Below are 24,832 nucleotides of genomic sequence, written 5' to 3'. Positions count from 1 at the left end.
TCCCTGACTCGTCTAATCCCTTGTTTCTCCTCCATGTCAGCGCTGGCTTCCCTCACCTCACTGCGCCCCCGCCTCTCCCATCCCGCACATCACAGCAGCCTCAACACACACATGCTGCATGTAGCTAACCTCAACACACACACATGTTTACGCCGGATGTCTTTCTGCTGTGTGGGGATAGTGTGGTGCACAGTTGATGTGCAAGTGAATTTTGATTTTCAAACACAATTTGTCACATGAATACACACACACACAGACACGTGGATACTTGCACACTCCCTCTTGTCACACAGACATGCAAGCAGACACACGGACACACTCTCTTGGTCAGGCTCTTTGGTATCTCCTTACAGTGTCTGTCACTCACAGCTGTCCTGGGCCCATACAGTCACAGTGGTAATGGCTGTGGTATGGGCCACAGCTGAGGCTGTGTGTGTGTGTGTGTGTGTGGTTGTGTGTGTGTGTGTGTGGTTGTGTGTGTGTGTGTGTGTGTGTGTGTGTGTGTATGTATTTATGTGCATGTGCGTATGTGTGTGTATGTATTTATGTGCATGCATATGCGCGCATGTGTGTGTGTGTGTGTGTGTCCGGAGTGACTCATTCCTGAAGCATTCTCACTTCCTCGGTGACGGCCAGACTGTGTTGATGAAGAAAGCCTATCTGTTTTTCTCACAAGCCCACTTACAGAAAATGAGGACGGGAACACAAGCACAAGCCCTGTCTTTGTTTTTCAGTGTGTGTTTAGCCAACTTAAATATGTTTTACAGATCACATTACATGTGTTTGGGGGGGGGGGGGGGGGGGGGGTGAAGAGACGCGTTGGATGTGGGTCCAACTTTCCTAACGGTGTTTAGTGTGACAAATGTGTGCTGCCATGTATGACATAAGAACAGTTAAGTGCTCTGTTTTTCTCTGTGCAATTGGACTGAGTGAGTCAGGCCTTTTCTACCACACAACAAAAAAGTTTATTTTGGTGGGGATTTCTTTCCAGCTCTCTCCCTCTCTCTCTCACAAGCTCTCTCTCTCACTCTTATTTTCTCTTTCTTTCTCTCATTGTCCTCGGTGCATCTGTATGGCTTGATTCTCTCTCTGAATAATGCATATGGTGGTTTCATTGACCTTTTCAAGAGACTGTGTGGGGCACAGATTCTCACATTTCTCAATTATTTTTAGTCCCAACTAAACACAAAGGCGTCTTTTCTCAGTCTCTCTGCTCTGGGCATTCTTTCGGCAGGCTTCTGAGTGGACTATTATGTGCTCGAGTCTCCAGGCTCATACAGTGAACACTGTACAAATACATTGGTGCTTAGGATGGTTTTAACCTCTATGAAAAAGGTCCGTATGTTCAACATTTTGTTCCCATTAAATGAGATATTCAGGCCTTTATTCTATTATAATGCCTCCTGAACACATTACAGTAGGTCATTATTCATGCAAAAGGTTCTAAATTTATGGTGACATCTCTGTTACTGCATTATTTAAAGAATAATTTGTCGTTGTACAATGTAATGTGTTAGATATAACTGCAATGTGGCTTAATTTAAAGCAGGAGAGGTGCATGCATTAATGGCTAGTGTGATGTATTTCTACTTCACAGGGAGGGATATGCTGCTTGTACTGCTGTTGTTGGGAGCTTTATAAGTTTGCTGTTGGTTTTGAAATTCATCCCCAAACACACTAAAGCACAGATTGCACAGGACCAGAATAACAGTAAGACTCTGATAAGCAAATCTGACGGCACGCTTTGAGATAGCCCATCATTTTTTACAGCGTTTCCACATGTCTCACCAGAAGGTCAATGGCCTGTGTGATGTCATTTGCTTTCAGAGAACCGCTCCATCTTTAACCTGGGTGACATCACCAGGCTCATGAAGTACCCTGGAGTGGCGAAGACCTTCATCGTCAAAATCACCTCTGGCCTCCCCTCAGGTGACTAGCATTCTCTTGGAAGAATGTGGATCATAGAGTTACCTTGTTTCACTCACCCATAGAGTTACATTGTTTCACTCACCCATAGAGTTACATTGTTTCACTCACCCATAGAGTTACATTGTTTCCCTTACCCATTATGAAATGTTAATGAGGCATATGAAGTATGCATAGTGCAGGAAGTGCATCACAGAGCACAGTGGTTCAAAGCACTATCATGACAATAGAAACTGCACAGCATCACAGTGTCATAGCACAACAGTGACTGCTGCTGTTTGGAAAATATAATCAACAATATATTAGTGCAGATGCACAAATCTGATGCCCTTTGTTATTTCCAAGTAGTGTTTCCATCCAATGTGAGCTGTCTTTTGGCAAGGCTGAGCCAGGCAAAGATACTGTATTAAAGACATCTGCCAGGGACTAGATGAGTTTCCTCTTCCTCTCGTGTAGCTATGTTTGTTTTGGCAGGAAACCGCATCAGTGGTCCTGTGCAGAAGTGATGGGGATGTCAGACACAGACTTCTCTCTTTATTTCAACACTCATCTTTTATGTCTGCTTCACCTTTGCACCACACACACACACACACACACACACACACACACACACACACACACACACACACACACACAAACACATACACACACACATGCACACACACACACATACACACACTCACAGACATACACACACCAGTAGGGCTAGAAATAAAGCCCTTCGTCATAACAGTGAAGGGCTCTTGAGTTTGTGCGTTAACAGGAAATACTTCAGCCCTTTTCCCTGCGAGTGAGCGCTCTCCCTCTCCATCCTCTGACCTCAGAACCACTAGAGAGGAAAAAGCTCACTTGTAGAGACACACCTAGAGAGCAAACATGGCTTGAGAATATGGAAACACATGTGTCACAGGGCCGGGGGGAGCAGCTCCCCAGTCGGACGCTGTTTGGGTGTGCCCTGCCCTCCTCAGCCCAGTCCAAATTCCAGAACTTTTAGGGGACTTTTTCAAAAGCCTCCTTTGTTTAATAGGCAAACTAAGCGTTCAAATGTATTTTTGGTCGTTTTGAGGGTTGGGATTAGCTGCAGAGCTCTCACTATCTGTTCTGAATAGTGTGTTTCATTTCTCTCTTTTGTCTCTCTCTTCGTTCTGTCCCCTGACACAGGTATCTTTCAGGTCATGTTCTCCGTCATTGCCATCAATTTCTTCCAGTTGCAACCTGAGCAGAATGGCTACCTGATGGCCTACTTTGGTGTGATGCAGATGGTAAGCAGTGACCTTCATTTGACTCTCCATGACATTATGTTTCAGCAAAGAGAACTGGCAGAAGTCATACATTTCCTGTTTGCCAGGACCTTCCATTCTTAACAACTATTTTGCATGTAGGTCGACACCACATTATAGCCTTGGGACAGATTCCTACTTGATAGCCAAATCTGTTGGAAATTAGCAGGCCTCAAGCAACATATAGGGTAATAAAAAGTGCTTTATCTCCCTTTTGGTGTCTCATCGGAGTGGAGACTCTGTCTCTGGCTATAAGAGTTAATGCAGTCAGCGGTGGGCATTCATGGCATCCCAGGCCTGGCTGTCACTCAGGCACTGTTGCAGGGGTTGATCTCATCATGATGCAATAATCTGAAACCATAGATCCCATGTGACCTCGCCAGCATATCACCACTCTCCACACTTACGCCTCACAAGATACAATAGCAATGGTTTGATTAAAGGAGATCATTTAGCGATATTAAATTGTGACTTAATTGTTTTAAAAAAGCCATTCATTCCATGTGTTGGAATGGTGGTAGAAAGTTGCAAGTTGTACCTCTGAACAAATCTGTATTTTAGGGCACCCTACCACAGAATCAAATCTCAGGTCACATGTCTGTGCTATGTTACGTTAGTGTTGTGTGTCCATGCTGGAATTCATGCATGCTTGTCTTCCATCACACTGGACCCTGCCCAGTGTGATGGAAGACAAGAAAGCACTGCTTGTTGGGTCGGTTACTCCCACGTTGCTTGTAGCACAGCAGTCTCTGTGTGGGCACAGTGAGTGAGTTAGGGAGTCCAGCTCTCTCAGACTACAACGGCTTCACTTTTACTCAGCTGAATTAGAATTCTTTCTAATTGCCGGGGAAGTTCACATGAACTTGTTTATGAAATCTCCATGGTAACCTCCATGGTATCACCGCGTGAACTATTGTGATAGGGCAGTGGAATGCCATCCATATTTTTAGCCTCCACTTCTGAGTCGACCAGAAGAAAGAACGGTTTGAGCTGCTTTACACAAACTCAAACAGTGTTTAACAAGCCATTTCTTAACTCTTGTGTAACATTGGCACATACTTTTAGGGTATTCAGATGTCATTGGCCTGGTGTTTACCTGACTCCTCCTCTGCCAGTGACTTTGTAGTACTAGTCATGTGCACCGACATTCCAGCCCCAGCATTCAGCATTCCAGTCCAACTCCACAGAAAGCCTGTGTTTACTAACACAGCAGGGAGAATGGTACACAGACTACATGCCGACGCTTTCCAGACCACCATATGAGTAGGCTCAGCAAGCTCTGTTATATTTGACATCGGATAGGATGTTGAAGGAGCTGTTTATCTGACAAAATCCTTTTCAAAAGTCTTTTCACTCTCACACACAACCATACACACACACACACACACACACACACACACACACACACAAATATATTTCACAAATTGAAGTGAAATATTTAGTTTACAGAAGGAGCATGTCTCGATTGTTTTAAGTAGAAGGTCTCATGCAGTATTCTTCTAAAGCCACCCTCCACAACCACAACCCCCATCTATTGCGTTGTCCTTCTGTTTGTAAACTCACTGTGTTTGTGCTGGGCTTGAATTGGGGCTAGTGGCTTTGGGTTGATTTGATTGATTTGGTCTGCTGGTTGAAGTTTGCCTTTGCTCCACTGAGCTGTCTATTGAATGTGCCTGTAATCCACGCTCACAGAATGTGTAGGAGTGGCGTGTTTATGGCCGTTGGAGGATGAAGGGCTGGCTGCTGCAAGAGTGCGTAAGCAGTGCTGGGCTTTAGCTAATAGCTTCTCTGAGTCACTCTCAATTAGGACAGTGGTCTGAAAATGTAAGCTCTCCAACATTGTTTCTCACAGTTTACCATATATCTTGTTACTATATAACAAGATATTACAAAATAAAAACACAGAACTAAAATATGATGGAATTTATATGATTATGCTGTTTGAGGGTAGGATTTATAAACATTTAAAAGGGATATAAATAATTCATTCTTTTGTCATTGGTTCAACTTACAGAATTGAACAATGTAATGTAATGTAAGAAAGATTTAGTGACGAAATGCATAGCAATGCTATCATATGTGGACAAGTAAAGCACCTAGTTTTCCCAAAGCACTGGGAGAATGAGTCACCAGGAGCAAAAGTCGCATGAGTCAGGAGACTTCAGAGGGAGCGCAGGTGCTTTAGAGACAGCCCTGATAAGCCTCTTGAGTGACGTCTCTGCGGTAGCACTTAGACAGGTTTGGCCCACAGAGCCAACTCCCAGGACCCGCTGCTTTTGTCATTGCTCAAGTAAAGCCTATTCTGGTTTACCCTGCCCACCTCCTATACACACATACACACACATACATGTATACACACACATACACACATTACTACATATACTGTATATGTATACAAATACTAATGTACACACACAAAGACACACACACTTACATTCATGAAAGTTGTCTTTGAGTGCAGGTTTGTGGATGTCTAATGGTGTATTCCTATGTATTTCAGAAGGTCACAAGATAAGAACTTTAGTCATTTGTTGCACAAGCTAATATCAGATGACTTGTGAAGTCTAGCGCAAGGTCCTCCCAAGGACTTCACTAAAAACAGCAGACGGTTTATTTGAAGTATGAATCCTTCATGTACTTTACATTTTCTCTTGCTGTCCTTACGTAGGTCATGCAGGGGGCTGTGATAGGACGCATGACAGCCAGATACTCTGAAAAGACGCTGCTGCTCCTGTCTGTTGGGGTGTCTAGTCTGGTGGGCCTGGCTCAGGTAAGCATGCCTGAGTACCCCACACTTGGGTTAGCATAGTGTGTCCCAACCACATTGTAAATATTGTAAATTGCATGCAGCAGCACTACCACCACATTACATTCATATACAGTAGTACTTTACAGTATCTAAGTATCCGTATCTAAAGTGTTTACATCAGACTAACTATGAGCATGTATAGACTCATATACAAGGTGAGTGCCATTGATGACTTTAGTTTTTGTTAGTCACTAAAACAAATGATTTCTAAAGTTTATTGACTAAACTAGTTATGTAACTGATCAATTGACTAGTAATTAATAGTGAATAGCTATCTGGCTTACATAATGTACAGACACATCAGCTCTACCAGCCGTCGGTTGGGAGTCCCATGTGTAAGATGCAGCCCAGCTCCCATCTGTGCACAGGAAACGTCACTGACTGGCCCATTCATTCTCTTGCCCGTAACCCCAGGGCTCGGCCAGAACACAGCGTCGGCTCTGTTCTCCGTCCCCAATTCAATTCCATTAAAATTGAATCAGGGGGCATTTTTAGAAACTGTCCTGCAAGTGGAGCATATAATGACACAAAAGTGCTTTCTGCTGTCAGCTGAACTTTTCTGAATTTGAGCTTTTTATCATTTGTCACAAAAATGGCATACTTTAAATATGTACATTGTGTCTTGCCTTATGCAACATCCTTACACAAATTGTGTATTGTTTTACCTCTTTGTCTTCTGTGTTGTTCTGCAGGCACTCATGGCCAATGTATTCCAGTTCAGTCTTATTGTCATTCCCATGATGTTCTCCCTGAGTATGTTCAATGTAATCACAGACAGCATGCTCACCAAGAGCATACCCTCATCAGACACAGGTGAGTGTGTGTGTTTACCCCCAGGCTATTTCACAGTCCAGCATTTAATCAGCCTGCCTTAACAAAGGCTTGTCATGCAAGACGAGCAGTACAGTCGCTAGGATACCTGTTACATCAAGAGTTGTTCCATGCTTCTCTATGCATCTGAGTGTGTGTGTGTGTGTGTGTGTGTGTGTGTGTGTGAGAGAGAGAGAATGCTATGTGAGTATTACTATGTACCTCGGCTCTCCCTCTCCCTCTAGGCACTATGATGGGGCTGTGTGCTTCAGTGCAGTCCCTTATGCGCACAGTTGGCCCTACCATTGGAGGCCTCTTATATGAGAACTATGGCGTGTCTTCATTTGGATACATTCAGTGTGCCGTAAATGCTGCAGTCTTTCTTTTCCTTTTCAAGGACAGGAGAACACAGAGAGTAATCACTAGAAAATAGGAGTGTTTACAATGAGACCGTCCCTATAGAGACCAGAAACTCAGGCATTCTGTACCAAAAAACTGTGATGACATGAAATGTGTACAACAGAGCTGCCAACTCTAATGCATTGACCGTGAGATTCATTAATTTGATTGGCTCCACGTGCTCTTACAGTACAGGTTATGATTTATGTGATCATTCTGGCTGGTGACCTTACCTGTAAACCCAAAATCACCAGCCAGAATGATCACATAAATCATAACCTGTACTGTAATTATATGAATGAAAGCAGAATTGTTATATATATATTGGCAGAGATTATTGTATGTATGATTGTATTCACAGCCTATGATGTATTTTCATTATATTAAACACCTATGTTATAGTATGAATTTGAATGAATCTGTTGTTATGAGTGTTTGACAGATATGTAGGCTACAGTCTTGTTAGTTATGACTGCTGGTGATGTGTGCAGAATGGCCAGTTTGAGTCTGAAGGGCCATGAAGATAGGGCCTGAGCATCAAAAGACACACCTGGCTGTCCAAAGCACTTCAGTGTTGGCACAGACACTTTTGGCTGATAACACTTTACTGCCTTAGTGACTCACAGGATGTAGGAAGGAGTACATGGAGTAAATTGCTGTCACAGACTTCTGTACAGGTATTTCAGTTTATGACTATAAATATGCCACTAAACTTTTCAATGTAATGGAAAACCTCACAAAATGAGTACTTGGTTAAAGACTGCACTTTACAAAACAAATCAGTAAGTCATGCTTGGTTTTATAGAAAAGTCATTTATTTAAATAAATATTTTGAAATACGAAATAAATTAAAACATTAAAATGTAATGTTTGACATGTTCATGTGTTTTCATGAATGAATAAATACATACATATGTGCACGAAAGCATTCTTTCATTAAATATGTCTTGCATTTGTAAACGTGTATGGAACTCAGCCCCTTCTTTCCTCAGTCCATACAATAGTCTTCAGGCTATGTTTCATGCCAGCGGACTGTAGTAAGTTCTCTTTCGAGTCTCAAACAACAGCTTCTGTCCCTCAGTCCTTCAATAGTCCTTCATCTTCCCTCAGAAAGTCCTTCCTTTGGTCCAACGACTGTCTTCATGGTCTGTACTGGACACATGAAAATTTGTCAGTTACTAACTTTGCAAACTTGTTTCAATAGCATTTCTCATTTGAACTTGAAATTAAATTGAAATTGAAAGTTTGTTCGGCGCACGCTGAAGCGCGCGTCTCCTTATCAGGACACAGAAGAACAGCGCAATATGCGGAGTGAACTGGGGATCAGATTAATGTAAATAAACTCACCACTGAAAAACTGTGAACTGTCGTTTAGTGGTTGCTTATGGAGCTCTCGCCATGTGTCTGTCTTGATGCCCTGGAGATGCATTATCTGATTCTTGTCGTGACTTGAAGTCCTGAATGGCTTTTCGGTTTTGGAAGTCGATAAGAGCCATAGTGATCACAGCATTCCAACATCCATCCTCGTCCATGCATCTGAAGTCTATCTCTTTGTTGTCAGTGGTGACGATGGTAAAGTAGACGAACTTCCCTGTCCTCTCCACACAGTCAACTTTCTTAATCGCCTGAAGTTTCAACTCTTTGCCTTTGGATTTCTTCTGAGCGTCAGGGTATATGCTCAGACTGTCTGGCGTTAAGACGCACGTCTTTCTTTTCCAAAACTGAAGCAGATTGTCGCTTCTTTTCTCCAACTCTCCCTCTTTCAAAACCATCGAACTGGTAGTCTCGGCAGCAGACATTTTCATTGTTTTAAATCAGTTATGTCGCCTTTTTAATGTGTCAGAAAAGCAGAGCGCGTGCCTCCAGACTGCTCGCCTGTTTGCCGCGTGTAGTCCAAGTGTTGGCTATGAATGGAAGTCGCAGCAGTAACTTTTTATAGCAAGTGACTCGCACCCTTCCCAGCTGACGTCACGCAGGATGGAATGTACGAGTAGGTTGGGTTTCTGAGCAGTGAAACCAAGAAGCATAAAAGTGTAAGTATAGGCTGTTTAATGGCAAGTGACTGGTCTGTGGTAACTTAGTACTTACATTTATTATACAATATAAGCAAGAATATTACTATTTATTTAGCCTAAAAATGGCATGCCCAAAAAGTATACTTCTGAAAGAATTTAGTGAAATCCTTATTGAATTATATTTTTATAAGATCTGTCCTTTTAAACATGGTACAATATTGCCTGGCTGCACACCTTCAAGTGTTCAAGATGCTATTTACTGCAAATGACAGTGTTCCCAGTCTGCTACCACACTCTTAAAACAAATGTGTTGTCCTACACAGAGAGAAGTTGTGCTGTTTTCAATACTTTCGTTTTTGAGTGCAAATTAACTCGAAATGATCTGTGTTCAATGAAAATGTTCCGTGATTTAATTTAAGGTCTATTAATATTGGATTATTTCAGATACTGCTGATAGTTTGATCTTTCTACATTTTGCAAACAAGACATCTTTCTACATTTTGTAAACAAGACATCTTTCCTGAGGTAGCCACAGTGCCCTGTGGAGCCATTTGCTCCTGATTCCAACCCTCACTACAACCCATTCTCAACACTCACTTTTCATGTGTGTGTGTGTTTGTGAGTGAGTGTGTCTGTGTTTTGGTGCTGAGACTGGTGACATGAACCTTATCAGAGGAACAGCACTTGGAAATGTTAGAGCTCTTCACTGCCACAGCACTGGCAGCAAGCAACAAATAGAGGCAAGGGGAGAAATAGAGGACCTGGCCTGGACCTCGTTGTACCAGACCCACTCATTGTGCAAAATAGACATGAAATTAGGGTGCCTTGGCATGACATGACTGAGAAAATCAGAGGAGTCATGGCAGTCAAACATCGGTGTATGTACCTGGATGTGAGTCAGTGGGTAAGGCTGTTTGCAAATAAGGAGTGGAGCAATTTGGTCACCAAGGTCATCAAACAATGTGTGACAATCTTACGGTGAGATCCCAACATGGCAATATCCTTCTCAAAAAAGCAAAACTGAAAGTATTATAGGCTATATACGAAACAAATGTAAAACCTTTATTTTGTCTGATCATCCATATTCTGTCTCACTTCTCTACATGGATGGTCATGGTTATGTGGAGGAATGTAGAGTTTATTAATGAACACTGATGAGTTCTGTGTAGGACTGTTGTCATGTGTATAATAAATCTAAGAGTTCACATTACTGTTCACCTCAACTCACAGATTAAACAAGGGTGTGAAGCACATCTTTCACAACTAGCCATAAACATCTGTACGCAACAGTTTACTCATGACAAATAAAATAAGTTTAAAAGAATTTAATCAAACCATCAGTAAAGGAGTCACGAAGGAGTGTATTTTAAGTGAGAAGATGAGACACTTCATCTATAACCGTGTAGTCAAATCAGTCAGTTCTTAATAATGTTAATCACCCCCTTCCAAATGCGTCAAGGAATAAAGGTCGGGGTCAAGCTTACTTAGATACTTAAAGATCCGACAGACCCCTCACAAATGTTTATGGTAACAAACAAATGTGTAATCTTGGCAAGCCCTGGGTGTCAATAAAATGGCCCCTCTAATCTGGCCATGGTGCCCTGCTGCATTGCAACAGGCTTCCTTTAACAAGAACATACCCTCTGGGAGCCACCATTGTTATGCACCTAAACATAGCCCACAGAGAGGGTCTCGTTTTCATGGGGGCCCCCCAGTCATGGGCTCTCAGTTTTCAAGTGCACGCCACGCCACCCACACGCATGGCATCCCAGTAAATGCCCTTGTGATGGGCCATGCCAGGTATTTATGGCATTGTTCAGATAAGCCTCCACTATTCGAGTCGGGCCCAGCGAACCGTGGGAACAAAAGCAGGTGGCACATAGAGAGGGCTGGGGGCATGGCCCCGTGAGGACAAGGCCAATGGGGTGACAGTTAAAAAAAAAAAAAATGGGGTCATGGATAACTGCTTACAGAATTTACATACATGCCAGTAAGTTATATTATGCTTGTTCAAGAGAGTGGTGTAATTGAGAACTGGAGTAAACAATAGCTTGATCTCGCAATAGAAGGCCTTGCAAATGCTATTTCACACCAGCGATTGGTCGTGCGCGTGTGACTTCCAAAGACAACACAATAGCATAGCAACAGATTAGGACCCGTTGTTCGTGATATGCCAAGTCACAACTCAACACATCAAACTACATCATAAAAATAGTGCCAATAGTCATCACTGTGAATAATGGAGCCTGCGTGTGTGGGAGATTTCGCCCGCATTAGGTATCATCACTGCAGAGGCTGATCATCAGCTGTTAAATTCTTCCTCCGGTCTCAGATGGGCAGTGAGAAGGGCCTCTGCCTACGGACAGAAGGGATGGCAGCACACGTGGGCCCTTAAAGGGTTTAATGGAATTCTGCAACCCCGTTTTAGTCAACCCCCCCGCTGACTAATTTGACTTTTTCATGAAAAATATACGCTCATTTGGAATGTAATGCCAGCAACATATCTCAAAGAATGTTCTGTCTTATTAAAAGCACAAATCCCCCAAAATCATCCAAAGAAATCTTTGTAAACAAGGGACATGCTGAAAAATAATATTGGATATACTATCCAATATTGGATAATATTGTATGGGCACAGGAAATCTTCTAATACCACTATCTATGAACAGTTTGAAGCTTCATCCACAAACGCTGGTTAAAACACTATGCAAAGGAACCATATTCAGATATAATCCAGAAATCTGGGCCAAACCTCATTGAAGATGGACTAAAAATTAAGTAGAAACGGCCCTGTGGTTACACCAATCAAAACGTGTAATCCTGTTTGGAAATCATGGGACTTTACATCCTCGAGAGGGACCATCCAACTTATAAGTGCACAGTTCAAAAGCCAGCATGATGGTATGGGGGTGCATTAGTGCCTTTGGCATGGGTAGCTTGCACATCTGGAAAAGCACAATTAGTGCTGACTGATACTATACACAGGTTTTGAATAACATGCTTCCATCCAGACATCTTTTTCAGTAAACATATTCAAAATTTCAGGAAAACTGTACATATTACAACAGTATTGCTCCATATAATTATCTAAATATACATATAAGTATAAGTAGTTATACATAAAAGTATCTATCTATCTAGAAGGAGTCCCAAGTGCTAAAATGGCCAGCCTGTAGTTCATATCTGTCCCACTGGGTGCATCATGGAATGAACAAAATAAATAAATAAAAAATCCCAGACTGGTGAGCAGCTGGTATTTTAACCAGGCAAGAATTAACAGTATATTCTCAAAACTCCTACAACTGGTTTCCTCCTCCAAACATTTACAGACTGCTGTTACGAGGTGAAGCAACTCGGTGGCAAACATGACCGATCCAACTTCTTTTAGACGTGCTGGCATCAAACTCAAAATGAACGTATATTATTCACAAAAAAACAGTAACATTTATATTTCAGCAACAATAAGCTGTCTTTGAACTATTCTCTATTAATAATATTTATAATTTGTAAACTGTTGCATTTTTCTGTACATTTTACACAGCGTCCCAACCTTTTTGGGAAATGGGGTTGTTTTTTGAACACTTGCAGAGAAATACACAAGTAGTTGTATCTCACCAGCTCACAAATAAGACAATGTCAGTGTCATATTGCTTGAATGTGCCATACAATATATTGTGATTAAGAAACACTGAATACTTTTATTACTTGTCAACTAGCGTGTAATCAAATCTGTAGAGCAATATCCTACAGCATACAATTCCAACAAAATGGAGTGATACTCCGCAGGATGAGTCATGAAGTGTTTCTATTCAAAGGCACAAAATTCAATCTTCCTTACAGCACAAAGAGAGAGCTGGACAGTGACTAGATCTACTTTTATTGCAACTAACAGCTGTTCCTGCAGCAAAGCCACCAGAGGCTTTTTCAACACATAATGTTAAACAATGTCTATGGAGTGAGCCTCTAGTATTCATCGCATAGTTGAGGATGAGAGTTTTGAAGAGAGGTCAAACTTTGAGGTAGAGAGGACCGTGATTTACAAACAGCCACAAAGAGACTTCACCTCAAGACATAAAAAAAAAAAAATTCTGGAAACACTTCAGGGGGAACAGGTGAGGTCACAGAATAGGACAAAGGCATACCATACCATAGGTTAGGGTAAAACAGAGACACCACTTGACTCCATTTGGCAATATACATGTTTAATTCTTTAGTAAGCGCTTGGGTTGTCGAACAAGAGCACTGTTGTTAAAGTTCTATAAGGGCTATGTGTCCACAGGGTATGGTACACAAAGTATACACTCCCTCTCTGGGCTCCACCAAGCTTCATGAGACTGAATTATGTAGAATAGGTCCAAACCATTAAAAAAAAAAAAAACAAGGAACATTCATATAAATAACCTTACAAGTGAAACTAGAGTTTCAAATATTTCTGAACAGGGGAGAGAAAAAAAAAAAAAAAAAAAACATTTAAGTGGGTGTCATGTCCACAGTTTCACATTGGGTGCTCACCCTCTGTTTCTTGGCATATAAAACCCTGAGTAACCTATGATATCAAGTCAACACGGAACTGCTCACTTGACTGGGCTGTGTTGGAGCATACGTTTTTTTAAAAGGGCAATCTGGAATGTGGCGTCAGATTTAGGAGGAAAAAAAAGAAGACATCAAGATATAAAAAAAAAAAAACTAAAAAACAAAGACAAAAACAAATGAAGAAAAAACAACTCAACGTGACACTTGCAAAATGTGACCGGACGTTTGCTCCTAGCTCTCATTTCAACCCTCGTTTACAGAACACAATGGCCTGACCCTATCCCCTCCCCTTTCCCCATTAGCAATTATATTTACAATTTCATTAACACTATCTGACTTTTTTTTTTTTTTTTTCTTATTTTCTGAGTTTAGGGGCGCATAGACAAGTCATGCATTATTTAAAAAAAAAAAAAAATTTCAACTTTTGTTTATATCTCTTGTCCACATTTGTGTTGTGTATTGCATTGGGACTGCAGACCAGGCAGGCACTCTGCAGAGTGGTGGTGGCTATACGTGGTCTACAGAGCCCAGTCCAGCTTATGTTAATTCATGTGGATTTGGGCCTGGAAGGTGGAGACGTCCGCGCCGCTCCTCACGTTACTGCTGCTTGCACTCGGCAGGCTGGGGGTCCCCACCCTGAGCAACAGAGACAGGGGGACGAACAACACATAGAGACCAGATGAAGGACAACACACATGGACAGAGAGAGAGGGGGGGGGGGAGGGGGAGAGGGAGAGAGAGGGAGGGAGAGAGAGAGAGAGGGAGGGAGGGAGACGAGTGTAAGAAGACAACAGGTGGGAGGAAATGACACGCAGACGGAAGAGTCGGAAGGGAGAGGAGAGAGACAAAGAGAAAAGTTAAAGACCGCAGGGCTACTTGGGGTCTTTGTTTTGTTGTGACACGAGAGCTGTAGTATGCACACAGGTTAGATATGGTGTGTAGACAAGAAAGCAGCAATACAAAGAAATACAGAAAATGCCCCGATGAGACAGAGGCCAGTGCAGTGGAGTAAACACACACACAGAATCTAGAGCATCACACCTAGGAGGGGTGCCACCACCAAAACACAGGGCATCCTAGATCTTGCCCCCTTATGCTCTCCTCTGAGGAGAACTGCCATCAGTAACTGAAGACATTCTATAGAAGTTGAAATATAATCTTCTAATATCTACTAGTTAGGTAATGGTCCTAAATGAATGACTACTGTATGGCTTCAGGGGTGAAGGTGACAAAGCAACACTAAGGAGCCCTTTCAGTTGTTCAGTTGTTAATTTGCTAGTAAGAAACTAGGGAGCAAGTTCAGAAGACACAAATACTAGTTAGAATGGCAATAGGGGTGGATCTACCAAGGTCTACAGAAAGGGGGGAGAGAGAGAGAGAGAGAGAGAGAGAGCTGTAAGTCCAAAGAAAGACAGACAGAGTGAATGGACTAGGGTGGACCTAGGGACAGGAAGGAGGCTGGAGTGCGCCCATGTCATTTCCCCCTTACCTAGAAATGCATGAGGTGAGAATGAGTTATGCCTGTAACAGGGGAAGGGGGAAGAAGGGAACACACAGGGACCCGTCAGTACACACACACACACACACACACACACACACACATCAAACTACACAACTCAGAGTTCACAGAAACTGGGGTGTCAGCCATTCAAACTACACAACTCAGTTGAGTTCATATAACCTGGGGAGTCAGCCATTCAAACAAAGGATATTTTAACGTTTGTATGGGCTAAATTTAATGAACAGGACAGAAATGCAAAGGTTGTTTTGTCTGAGACGTGTGGTCTGGACAATTTAAATGTATACTTTGTGTATAACAGATGATAAATGACCATCAGATACTCCACATTTGGCCTCTCCACTTAAGTTCAAATCCTGTACCCACAATGCCCCACTGGCCATTTTTCCTACGCATCATTATTATGCGTGCAGTATTGAACTGACCTTGGTATCGCTCTCTCCCTCCTCATCATCGTCTTCATCAGCATCGTCATCCTGATCCTATTCACATAGAGAGAAACGTCACCTCACCACACCAACAAAACAGATGGTATCAAACAACCATTTGTCCAAATGACTTAAAGCCCTTTCATTCTTATCTCTTACCTCTTCCTCCCCTTCATCCAGTTCCTCTTCCTCAAACTGAAGGTCAACGCAAAAACAAACACGTTAGATCAGTGAAAACATAAAGGGTTTTAGAGATGGCACAAAAAAACGAGATATTGAGTATTTGAAATGACCCTACACTCTCATCGTCCTCCAGTGCCTCCCCTGTGAAATAAAGCACAGCTCGGGGAACTATCCGCTCCCGGAAGAAGTGGCCAATCTCAAAATCTGTCGCAAGAGTGAACTCCGAGTCCTCATCCTGCAAAGACACACATATTACATCAACACACCATCTGCTGCAGCCACGAATTAATGAATCACAACTGCTCCACCACAGCAGAATTGGCAAACGATTAGAGACATGATTAACTTTAACTGACTTACCAACTCTCCATCTGACGAAACTGTAAAAAGAGAGGGAAAAAAAGAATTTAGGTTAAAGGAATTATCCGGAGTAAAATGCACTTTAGATCGATTTACGGATGATTGAGAGTACATACGTTGAGTTGACATCCAAATCATGTAATTCGGATGTGTTTTGAGAAAGTTCGAAAGTTCTGGAAATTCACAATTTCGTCGCCGTTTAAAAAAAAAAAAAAAAAAAATAGTCCAGTATTTCTTTTGAAATTGAAATGAAGTTGTATGGACTGGACTTTTTTTTTTTTTTAAACGCCGACGAAATTGTGAATTTCCAGAGCACACTTGGCAATCGACTCCTACGGACTTTCCCCTTAAGATGGCAGCAAAGATGGCAACATTTCCGGAAAGGTACTGGCTTGATGAAATTCATTCTGGACTCTCTATCCGACCACATAAAGACCTCGGGATACTTCGGTTTGGCTTTAGGGACCCTCTACTCACTACCACGTAAGTGCAATGTTGTTTGGAACTGTAGAAGAGGTATAAAAATAGCGTTTTGTAGCGGCGAAATAATATGCCCTTCTCACTTCCACGCTAACGAGCTTTGACTAAAAACGGTAACATCGAACTTTCTCAAAACACATCCGAATGACATGATTTGATTGTCAACTCAACGTATGTACTCCCAATCATCCGTAAATCGATCTAAAGTGCATTTTACTCCGGATAATTCCTTTAAAACAAAAAAATGCTAAGGCTACCAACTAATATATGTTTCTGAATGGGAAAATCCACAAACATGTTCTCTTTGACAATATAAAGACAAATATAACTTTCAAAACACCACAAGCTTCCTGAGGAGTTCTCTCTGAGGAGAGCCTATGTACAGCTCTGGCAATACCATGCTACTGCTGCCATCTACTGGTGCTACTGATCAACTGCTAAGAGGACAAGCTTAAAGCAACACTGCACCACTTTTTGAGGTATGCTTTTATCAGGCAACTAGGCTTTAATAACATCTTGAAATTCATTTTGATGGTATATGGTCATTTCTAAAACTGATAGTTCCAGTCCTTGATTGTGATTGGCTGAATCGTGTTTGATGTTGTTGTAAAATCCAGCATAAACATACACCTTGACCGCATTTCGTTCTATATTAATTCGCTACCATAACTTGATACAAAAGTTAAAGTAGCTGTGTCTCGACGTTGCTTGGCAATCAGATAAAAGAAATATATTTCTTGGTGGAAGAATGATTATCTATGAATAAATCGTTACTTGTTGCTGTGCCTTTATTTTATAAAATCTTCCCAGATATACAGTATATAATAACCGTTTTAGAAAAGCAATAAGCCACTCAATAAGCCTAACAACGCCCCTTAGCTGTTCTAAAATAAGCGTAACCTACGGCCTCTCGGGGCTTACTGCTTAAGTGAACGGCAGAGCAATGCATTTGTCATTCCCACCGGTCATCCAGGATATGCACTATGCAGGTTTGTGTTCTAGAGTAGGAACACACTAGCCTGGAAAAACCCGAACTCATTCACAGAGTGAATAGAGGCTGGTAACTCTCAAAAAACACTTGCATCGCGACTGGCACTGTCAAGGGCTGTGCTCTTGAGTGTGGTGGGCTACCTTTGATGGGGTTGAAGAAGTTGAAAAAGGAGTCGTTGGGCACTTGTTTGGTGACCGTCCTCACGGTCCCTCTTCCCTTGTGCTTCTGCTTCTTCTTGATGGTTTTCACCGTCACATCCTTGCCTTTCTTCCAGTCGATTTCGCAGCTATCACAGCAAGAAAGGAATGCGCAGATTTGTAGTGGTACAAACAAGACCAAAAGGTAAACATAATTCCATTGGATCAACAAACTGAAAATTGCATCCTGCTTCAATTACTTAATCTACTGAATGATGAACAATTATTCAATCTTTTGAACAGCATGTTCTACTTAAACAGGAGCAGACATCCAAGCCTCTAGTCTTTACTGGAGTTGTTGTTGAGGTAATTTTATAAAATCTGACTGCAAACTCACCCTTCACAATCAATTATCTCAGGTCCTTCAAAGGAGAAGGGGTCTTCAACATCTGGCTCAGACTTCATCTTGTACTTTTTAGTGAGAACAGTGTTGTTGAAGTAATTGTTGGACTCAAAGTGAAACTCCAACGTGAAGCTCTGATGACGGAAAGACAAAACATAAACAAGGAAAGGCGAGTTTAGAGATATAGTACTTTTCATAAACAACTATTTACTTGCAAAGCACTTTACAAAATCCATTTTGAAACACCTATGAGACATTACCGGTGTTATAAAGAGAATAAAAGTAAGAAAAAGACAAGTAAATTGACAGAAAATCAAACAAAGGCCTGAACAAGGCACTGGGCCAGCTCATTTCAATCGTACATTGAATCTAGTAACATCAATTAAATCAGTGCACTATTTTTATCTGAATTTCAACTTCCTACAATATCTCATTATGCCACTACATACAAACAAAAAAATACCTTAGCATTGCCTTACCATTGGCTGATTAGGCTCGGAAAAGAGAACTTTAATATCTTGTAGGTGTTTCAATATAGGCTCATCATGTTCCTGTTGGAAACAGAGTTAAGAAATTCAGGTTAGTAATCAGAAAAACCGACCTAAAAGACTTGGAACCCACTGTCCAACATGTCATGTTTCATTGTCCACAATCACCTGTAGCATGTCACTGAGCATGTCGACACTTCTGAATATAGTGAGCCAGAATTCGGGAATTCCCTTTGGATTCTCCTCTGCAGTATCGCCTTCCTTCTTCTCCTCCATTGTTGCTTTTGACTTCATTTCCTCCTAGAGACATGCATAAGAATGCCTTCTTATCTTTCTCTATTAGTTCTCTTTGTTCTCTCTTTGTTGAAAGACTCTTTATCTAAGCACTTTGAGCAGCCATTGCGCTAGCAAATACGTTATATTAATCTAACCTACTACAGAATTTTCCAAATGGAAATATGCCGTTTTAAACAACCATAATATCTGGTTACTGCCACAAATATGTGTTGACAATTATGCAACTTGTGATCAATAATAAAAAGGTCTTCTGATACCTGAACTTTGCCGTATGGTTATATCTAGGGGTTATGCAAACCAAGTCTGTATTTTTCATCCAAAACTGTCGCACATTTAAAAACAAGCACAACCTCATCTTGTGTCAATCACTTTTACTCATCAACTCAGAAGCTTTTGTCCAATAGTTTGCAGAACAGACTACCTTTTGTGCATTTTTCACACCTTTTTTGTGTGAATGAGGTTTCCTAGTACAGAGTTCTTAATTTGACATATTAACAAACACATACAAAAATGCAGACTTGGTGTGCAAAGGCCTTTACAGCTGTGTTTATAGAGACACTGATTTGAAATGCAAAAGTGAATTGAAATCCTCCGCATGGGCCAACTCACAGAGAGCTCCTCCTCCTCATGGTCACTCTGCCACTCGCACTCCTCATCTGTGGGCTCTACGGCACCACACACCACCTCTTTTCTCTGGAAGAGAGTCAAAAATAACACCATGGGTGCACTCGTACATGCAACCTGGCACTCTGAAAATGGAATAGCGCTCAGCAGTTCATCTCCCTATGAATTAACAAACAGTTTCTCATGGATCAATGTCGGTCGTTTTTTACACTGAGATCGCACAACATTCACGGGAAGAGCAGACATCTTTATGCCACATCGTGTGTCTAAAAACGATGCGAAACATTGCCAGCCTTGTACTTCGTACCCGAGTGTATACATACAAGCCAGCAAATTGAGGAGCCTGGAGGCAGGACCAAATAGCAAAATGAAGCGTGACGTGCACCATTGTGTGTGAGGAGTAGCCTAACACATGGGAACACACTATGCATGACTTTTTGAACTGGGGATTTTGCCATCACTAATTTTACCCCCATAACTTTTGACAAATGAAAATAAAATGTGATACAATGAACAGAAAGCCTCTTCAATGTGCTTAATGGTCATGTAGGCGATTCATTATTGTATGAAAATAAAGTTGTGCGTCACATTAGTGAAGGAGAGGAATGTTGCTATTCCCCGAAGATAGTCAGATGTAGGATACAGTTATGTTGGCCATTCATCTACAAATGCTTTTCTTATGGATGCCAGAAACTGCATATCCTATTATACTATGACAGTTTGTAAGGGTAAAGCCTGCTATCGCAAGTTTTGGGCCAGGTCCATAGGCTATATAGGCTACAACAAAGTGTTTCTGGAGAGAATGTTGAATTTAGTCAGACATGTGTGATAGTAGAATTTGGCCAGGCTATCTCTATCTAGCTCATATTGAGAAGGATGCATGACGGAAATAACAGTGGACTAACTATGGATAACGTGTAAACCATAAAGGTAAGAGTTCATTGTCATTACATTTAGCTGTGTTTGCTTGTTTAGCTGCATAGCATGCTAGTTTGTTTGTTAAACAGTGACATTAAGCCATGTTTGCTAATGTCCAGCTTCTAGATGTTATGTGGCTAACAGCAGTTATAATGTGAAAATGTAAAAGCTGGCTAGGACAGATGCTCAAGGAGTTCTTGCTTTGTTATATCGCTGGATTTTAGGATGGCCTATATGGCAACCGATTGCATTCAGGTGTTAAATGATTGGAAGCTTTGTGGATTTAAAGATTGTCGTAATGTGCTGTCTCTGCTATTGCTGCTTTTGATCAGTCAGATTTTAAATCTCCTGTGGTGGGTTGGACATATGTAGCATCATCAAAATCCCACCATTCTGCCTTAAAAGGTGAGTTGCACAGTTTTAAAAACGAATGTTAAGGGTTGTTTTAAGGACATGTTTATGCATGCCTGTAGGCAGCCACTCTGAAGCAGTAAAGGCGATTCAAAACGAGTCAGAAACGTCGAGACCGGACCAATCATCAAAATTTCGGTGTTCACCACTCTAGTTCATCCCAAACAAACCAGAAAAGGGACTCAAAGTGCTAAATACCGGAATTTTCCTTTAACGCATTTACACTGGTGCCGGAATAAATTGTTTCGCCTTTATGTCTACCCTGTTTGGTGGTAAAATTGGCGGGCCAAGTCGACCCGCCATTCCGCCTCGTGTGTGTAAAAAGGACAGGCGTTACGCGATAAAGGTACATACATTTTCGGGAAATAAGGCAGTGTAAATAGGGCTATTGACATTAACACTAACAGCGGATTGAATTGAGGTGAACACGTGACCGATCTGGTTTAACTACTGATTATATGGTCTATAATTCCATGTCCGCATCAGTCCTATTTCCTCATAACACGCTCTGCCACTGTTTTTAGTTGGAGTGACTCTGCTACTCTGTCCCTTCTGCTGGAGTGCCCAGAGTGTGCTCTGAATGCGCGACACTTAGAATAAACAAACAATTACAACAACACTCCAAATTTACGAACAGGTTCAAAGTGCCAGAGTGTGCTTGGAACGCTCAGAGTGTCAGTTTATGAACACACTCCATGTCTGAGATCCAAGTGATCAACTACCTTGACATAGAGGAAGGAAGGGAGAGGTTTTTTTTTTTTTTTTTCATTTTAAGGTCATGGGAACAGCTTAACTAACACCTCATGCAGAGACAAAATATGATAAACAAATACCCCAGACACAGCATTAGTCAAAATGTTCCTAAACATGAGTCCCAAATACAACATAAGTCAATGTTTCCAAAAGCGAATCCCCATGTAGCATCTTTCACAATGTTCCCAAAACTGACTCAGTCTTGAGAAACCCTTCTTACCTTGTCAAATAGAGGCTGATAAAGGGCGGCATATTTTCTTTCCAACTCGTGAACCTCTTCATAAAATTTGGCTTCTATGTGTGCACTCTTCACCTGAAGATTCTTTAAGGCGTTGACTCTTCTCTTCACAGCCTTCGGTAAACTGAAAGAGATGAAAACAGAGTACTACATATTCATTGTGACCTCATGTCAAGTTTACCTAATGACTTGAGACAGCTGCTTTATTGTCTAAATGTGACATGCAAGGTTGTAATTCACCCATAAGAGAAACATTACTTACGTCTCCATTATGGAGGGGCCATGTGGCATGCTGTCCAGTCTGTCCTGAAGAGCTGCCAAGGCCTGAGGGTTCTGCATCACCTGATCACCCACTTTACCTGTAATACAGAAACATAGGACACCTAATATTATTATCTGTAATTCATCAGAATAGCTGATGACCACATTTCTATTGGGTTAGAAATAAATGTGACAAACCAGAAATAGAGCTGCCAGACACCACTTTCTCAAGGAAAGAATATTAAATGTGTTCAGAGCCCCTTGCTTACATTTAAAAGATCAAGTGTGTTATCAAGATGTGTGTGGCTTACAAGTAGATACTCTTACCACCACTCTTAATTTCACAGGCATGTCTTGGCAAAGAAAAATTGAGCTTCATGAAAATTTCAGTGACACCTGATCAGTTAAGGCAATATGTCTCAATGGGCTCAGTGTCCTTAAACAGCATACATATCTAATTACCCACGCTAGGTATAAAAAATAATTGCCATCAAATTAATAATTCAATAACTACATTTAGATTGGTAACTACTTGAGTACCTGGCTTTATCACAAAAGAATGCAAAGATAAAATCAGTCCTTCAGTACAATTAGGCCTATACCATAGCTTACCTTTGGCTTCACCCTTGTCTCCGTCCATTTTAAAATCACAGCTCCAGTTTCCTATCAAAACAGAGTAGTGTCACATACCGCTGTGATGGCAAGTCATGATGACAAGTCAGAATTGCTATCGAACTATGGATAAAGTATTTAAAAACGTTAACGTTCGAGACTTTAGATCAGTCAAAATAAATAGAACTTTTGAGATGCAACTAAAAAGTTTAGGCTGTAAGAAAATATTGCAATTACTGAATTAGGCTAATGTAACATATGATTGCTAGATGATATGATATACTAGCTAGCCAAGACAGTGACTATTTAACATCAAATTGAGCAAGTTAAACAACTTGAAGCTCAAGTCAGACAAGTTACGTTCGGCTGAAGTTATAAGGTTAACGTTAACGTTAAAGCTCCATTACCGTCATCATTTGTATGGGGCATGTAACTTGACTTGCCACTCTTATAAGTGCAACAGTCCCACATTGTTTACGCTCATTCCGCTAGTTTCTGAAAGCTAACGGTCATCGATGATTGCAAAATATTGTAGCTGCTAAATAGTTACCATGCTATTTGGTGTGCAAGTTAAAGTTTGCAGGTTTGTATTGTTTTGAAATACAAACACGTTCGAATCAGTCATGCCGAAACTACGATGATGCGCAGTCAATGACGCAATGCAAGCTTAGCTAAAGCAAAGTAATGCTGGAGTAGTCATTTCTGTGCTTAAAGAGGACAACGTTACATTTTCGACAACATAGACATAGGCACCGACATATTATGAATACACTGGTATAGTGTACATTGGTCGTGAAGGTGCCATTTAGCAGCAACGAACAGTTTTTAAAAACAGCAATTGGATGTAGCTAACAAATGCTAGCTAATTACTCGCTAGTTAGCAACAACCAACATGCTAGAACTATCCATCTAGCACAGATAGCTACAATAAGTTACCCAAAAGGCTAGGACCTACAATGCTCACTGCGTGCCTCCATAAGAAAATAAATTGGGCGGTGCCACTTTTCAAGCGGACAATCTAGAAATACACCGGCTGAGTTAGCAAGTTCACAAATACATCAGATAGTCGTCAAACAGACAGCTACCCAACGTAAGAGTATTAAATGATCTGCTATAGTGGCATATGAACATATTATCTGCAATCATGACATAGCTAGCTGGCAAGCTAACACTGACAGCAGTACAGCTGACAGCATTTTAAGCTAACCTAGCAATCTAGCTCTTCTAACATTTGCAGGTATTATAAAGTGTTGGCTTTAGTGTCCATGCAGTTAACAATGCAATATATAGGGTAGACAATAGCAATAATACTTGTCGTTCAAAATAAGCCCCAAACTCTGTTAAAAGCCAAAAGTAACTGCTTTGCTACCTTGATTCGTTCCATCTCGAACGCGAACATTAGCCCGCGCCAGTAAGCTTACAAAATGACCAACACCATTGCACGCAGCAAATTTACAGGTTGTAGTTAAGGGTACACATTTTGCATTAGTATGCGCATTAAGAAAGAACTAGCAATGAGCAGCAAATAACGATACATTTTACAATCTTTGTTCGCCAAGTTCCGATCCTTACCTTGGTTTGAGCTGTTTTTGTGACTTCACGCTCGAAGCCTCAATGAAGCGGCCCACTAAGCAGTGAAGTTAAACCTCATTGGTCAGGAAAAATCTACATTTGAGCACCAAAATCTCAAAGCTCACAGCACAGTGCTTGCATCTGTTGCTAAATGTCATAAAGCAATATGAACAATAATATAAGGTTATTACATCTCTCTTTATTGCAATACACTCTATATACAGAGTATTAGTTACTTGAAAAAGAAATTGTCAACGAAGTAGAAAGTTAAAGTGTCTGTCAGATTCCTGCTTTTATTTTAGTGTCATCAACATCAATTCTATTGCACTTTAATTTAAAAGGGAGGTGGGCAACTAGGGGAAGAGCTAATAGGTTTAAAATAATG

The 24,832-nt window shown here is 41.2% G+C and overlaps 3 protein-coding genes and 1 long non-coding RNA gene across 11 annotated transcripts in view; 1 reads left to right on the top strand and 3 right to left on the bottom strand.

Annotated features, from left to right (window-relative positions):
• LOC121681520 overlaps positions 1-7,542 on the bottom strand; it is a 22,634-nt gene extending 15,092 nt beyond the window's left edge. The window contains exons 1-3 of the long non-coding RNA XR_006022160.1: positions 7,453-7,542; positions 5,845-5,854; positions 3,801-3,804 (exon numbers count right to left, since the gene is read on the bottom strand). This is a non-coding gene — a long non-coding RNA (uncharacterized LOC121681520). The remainder of the gene's footprint in view (positions 1-3,800; positions 3,805-5,844; positions 5,855-7,452) is intronic.
• Positions 1-7,638, top strand: part of slc22a18 (solute carrier family 22 member 18) — a 16,249-nt gene extending 8,611 nt beyond the window's left edge. For all 5 annotated transcript variants that reach the window (XM_042061284.1, XM_042061281.1, XM_042061280.1 and 2 more), the window contains exons 6-11: positions 1,598-1,710; positions 1,828-1,929; positions 3,088-3,188; positions 5,875-5,976; positions 6,708-6,828; positions 7,071-7,638. In XM_042061284.1, the coding sequence (XP_041917218.1) occupies positions 1,598-1,710; positions 1,828-1,929; positions 3,088-3,188; positions 5,875-5,976; positions 6,708-6,828; positions 7,071-7,258 (727 nt within the window). In that variant the 3' untranslated portion in view covers positions 7,259-7,638. The remainder of the gene's footprint in view (positions 1-1,597; positions 1,711-1,827; positions 1,930-3,087; positions 3,189-5,874; positions 5,977-6,707; positions 6,829-7,070) is intronic.
• A 393-nt stretch (positions 7,639-8,031) lies between these two features.
• LOC121681518 (pleckstrin homology-like domain family A member 2) lies at positions 8,032-9,121 on the bottom strand. Of its 2 annotated transcripts, none has more exons than XM_042061296.1 (2): positions 8,572-9,121; positions 8,032-8,376 (listed from the first exon to the last, which is right to left on the bottom strand). In XM_042061296.1, exon 1 carries the CDS (start codon positions 9,027-9,029, stop codon positions 8,607-8,609), a length of 423 nt encoding a protein of 140 aa, XP_041917230.1. In that variant the 5' UTR covers positions 9,030-9,121; the 3' UTR covers positions 8,032-8,376; positions 8,572-8,606. The 2 variants fall into 2 exon arrangements, with proteins under 2 accessions (XP_041917230.1, XP_041917231.1); XM_042061297.1 differs by having other exon boundaries at positions 8,069-8,371.
• Positions 9,122-13,424: 4,303 nt separating this feature from the next.
• On the bottom strand, positions 13,425-24,519 carry nap1l4b (nucleosome assembly protein 1-like 4b). 3 transcript variants are annotated; one of them, XM_042061286.1, is made up of 15 exons: positions 23,283-23,480; positions 22,876-22,926; positions 22,265-22,361; positions 21,985-22,126; positions 19,668-19,751; positions 18,930-19,061; positions 18,753-18,824; positions 18,268-18,407; positions 17,874-18,019; positions 16,263-16,282; positions 16,018-16,137; positions 15,879-15,914; positions 15,717-15,773; positions 15,262-15,293; positions 13,425-14,408 (listed from the first exon to the last, which is right to left on the bottom strand). In XM_042061286.1, exons 1-14 carry the CDS (start codon positions 23,344-23,346, stop codon positions 15,288-15,290), a joined length of 1,167 nt encoding a protein of 388 aa, XP_041917220.1. In that variant the 5' UTR covers positions 23,347-23,480; the 3' UTR covers positions 13,425-14,408; positions 15,262-15,287. The 3 variants fall into 3 exon arrangements, with proteins under 3 accessions (XP_041917220.1, XP_041917221.1, XP_041917219.1); XM_042061287.1 differs by lacking the exons at positions 15,262-15,293; positions 23,283-23,480 and adding an exon at positions 24,448-24,519; XM_042061285.1 differs by lacking the exon at positions 15,262-15,293.
• Positions 24,520-24,832: the final 313 nt, after the last annotated feature.

This window comes from Alosa sapidissima, chromosome 14 (assembly GCF_018492685.1).
Source record: "Alosa sapidissima isolate fAloSap1 chromosome 14, fAloSap1.pri, whole genome shotgun sequence".
NCBI lineage: Eukaryota > Metazoa > Chordata > Actinopteri > Clupeiformes > Clupeidae > Alosa > Alosa sapidissima.
This window is presented reverse-complemented; position numbering and strand designations above follow the sequence as displayed.